The sequence below is a fragment of the Entamoeba nuttalli genome (genome assembly GCF_000257125.1).
Source record: "Entamoeba nuttalli P19 unplaced genomic scaffold asmbl_3411, whole genome shotgun sequence".
NCBI classification, from domain to species: Eukaryota; Evosea; order Mastigamoebida; family Endamoebidae; genus Entamoeba; species Entamoeba nuttalli.
Window position 1 is genome coordinate 1 of NW_008576065.1, and position 2,694 is coordinate 2,694.

A 2,694-nucleotide genomic window follows, 5' to 3' on the forward strand; every position below is an offset into this window, starting at 1 on the left:
AAAAAAAGGATAAGAGAAAAAAGAATGAGTATTAGATTTGTCTAAAAACAAAAATAAATGAAATAAATATAAATAATAAATACAATATAATATTATATTGTATTGTATTGTAAAAAAAATAATACAAACGAATCAAAAGAAATGGATCAAATTATTATCAAACAACACTCAAAATTACTTAAGAAAAAAAAAAGAAAAATAAAGATATAGAAGAGAAAAGAAAAGAATAAATATGAACTAAAAATTGAACTTCATGGAATAATTAAAAGTATTTTTACTTTCTATGGCAGCAGAACCATCTCATATTCAAAGAATTCAAGGTAGAGTTCAACATTATGAATGGGGAAGAGATAAACCATGTTTAGTATCATCATTAAGTGAATTAGAAAATGGACCATATGCAGAAATATGGTATGGAAGTCATAGTAGATTACCATCATTTTTATTTGGAACAAATGAACCAATTGATATTAAACTACCATTTCTTTTAAAATTTCTTTCAATTAAGAATCCTTTATCACTACAAATTCATCCAGATGCTTCTACAGCAGAAATTTTATTTAAAAAAGATCCTATTCATTATGTTGATGCTAATGCTAAACCAGAAATATGCATTCCTTTAAGTCAATTTCATTGTTTCTTAGGATTTGTTGATGAAGAACTCTTACTCTTTCAAATGAAAAATAATCCACCATTAGTAGAAGTATTAAATTATAAAGAAGGAGAAGAAGCACGTACTTTATTAGTAAGAGCACATTTATTAGAAAAAAGTAAAGTGATTAATTATATAAATGAAATGAGTAAATATATTACTTCATTAATTCAAAATGGAAAAACATTATCAAAACATCAAATTTTATTTAATAAATTAGTCAATAAATTCAAAAATGATGTTGGACTTATTGTTTGTTTTCTTCTTAGATATGAAATATTTGAACCTTATCATGCATTTTTTATTCCTCCTAATTATCCTCATGGATATATTGAAGGAGAATGTGTTGAAGCAATGGTTTCAAGTGATAATGTTATTCGATTTGGACTTACTCATAAATTTTGTGATCTTGAAGCTTTACAATTCATTCCACATGAAACTTGTAATAGAATTAGTGAAGTAGATAAAGAAATATTAACAATACGTTCAGATGATTATCAAGCTGCTCAATCAATTAGATATATAAATCCAAAACAATATTTAAATAGTTTTATAGTTACTGTTTATCATATTAATAAAGGTTTTACTATTGATGTATCAATTTTAAGTACTTCTTTATTTGTATTATATAAAGGAAAAGCTAGAATTGAAAATTCTATTTACCAAATTGGTGCTGCTTTCTTAATTAAAGACAGAAATATTTTAACAGTTAATGCTCTTGATGATGTTTCACTTGTGTTACTCTCATAATTTCATTGTTACTTCTATTCATTATTTCTTTTGTTATTTTGACTTTTTCTTTAATAAATTTATTGTTTTTAATAACATTTTTTCTTTTTTTTTAATACTTTTTTTTTGTTTTTATAAAAGAATTTTTTAATAGAAAAAAAACTATTAATTATAATTTACATTTTCATGACTAAAGAAATTGTTAAACCAATTCATATTGCATATATTGGAGGTAAATATGTTTATATACCATTCAACGATGTTATAGAATCATTACAAGTTTCTTTAAGAAGTATTTCAAATGAAAAACCTTCAACAGGAACATATAATATTAGATCTTCACAATTACAAACTTTATTTGATAATTTTTATTCAACAACACTTTCATCATACTCTCCAGACAATCAATTTTATTTTGCTTATCGTTTTTTAGCATTAGGAACAATTGAAGAAAAGAAAATAGGAACAATGGTAATAACAAAAATACTTAATGAAATTACAATTAATCATATTCCAGACTTTGAACGTATTTTTGATAATGATATTACAACATGGGAAGTTTGTGACTCTTTTTCTGTGAGAGTACTTGGTCCTTTAATTAAAAAAAGTGATGAATTTGCAACAAAAATTTCACAATGGAAAGATTCTGGGAAAGTTTGGCGTATGAGAGCTTCTTGTGTTACTTTTGTATCTTTAGTTAAAGTTGGTGCAATGACTGATTTATCATTTGATATTTGTGCATCTTGTATTAAAAGTAGTGAACGATTTGTACAATTAGGTGTTGGATGTTTATTAAGAGAAATGTCATTAATGTATAATGATAGAGTAGTTCAATTTATTACAGACAATTATCGTTATTTTAGTAGAGAAGGATTACGTTATTCTATTGATAAACTCAATTCAGTTACAAGAAAGCAAATTCTTCTATTAGGAAAAAATAGAAAATCAAAAGGTTCAAATTCACAATCAAAAGTCGTTCAACCACAACCAAATAATAATCCTCTCATTGATCCTTCAATAAAAATTAATCAAATTCCAATTCAACCTATCCCTAACTATACATATCCTCAACCTGTTTATGTAGTGAAATATTATGATGGAATATATGATGTTCCACTTAATACACAAATACCAGACCAACAAATTAATACAACAACACCTACAACTTGTCAAGAAATTCAATCAAATCAATCACCAACAATATCCATTCAAAACACTATGTCACATCCATCTAATTAATTTTAATAGAATTAAATTATTATTTTTGGTAGTAAAACATTATCAGTTTGAATTGTTTAAAGAAAAAAAAAAAA

The 2,694-nt window shown here is 24.5% G+C and overlaps 2 protein-coding genes across 2 annotated transcripts; both read left to right on the top strand.

Annotated features, from left to right (window-relative positions):
• Nucleotides 1-283: 283 nt before the first annotated feature.
• Nucleotides 284-1,402, top strand: ENU1_067490 (phosphomannose isomerase type I protein; the record flags this gene model as incomplete). Its single annotated transcript, XM_008858330.1, has 1 exon — nt 284-1,402. The coding sequence occupies one exon, from the start codon at nt 284-286 to the stop codon at nt 1,400-1,402; it is 1,119 nt and encodes a 372-aa protein (XP_008856552.1).
• Nucleotides 1,403-1,567: 165 nt separating this feature from the next.
• ENU1_067500 (hypothetical protein) lies at nt 1,568-2,620 on the top strand (the record flags this gene model as incomplete). Its single annotated transcript, XM_008858331.1, has 1 exon — nt 1,568-2,620. The coding sequence occupies one exon, from the start codon at nt 1,568-1,570 to the stop codon at nt 2,618-2,620; it is 1,053 nt and encodes a 350-aa protein (XP_008856553.1).
• Nucleotides 2,621-2,694: the final 74 nt, after the last annotated feature.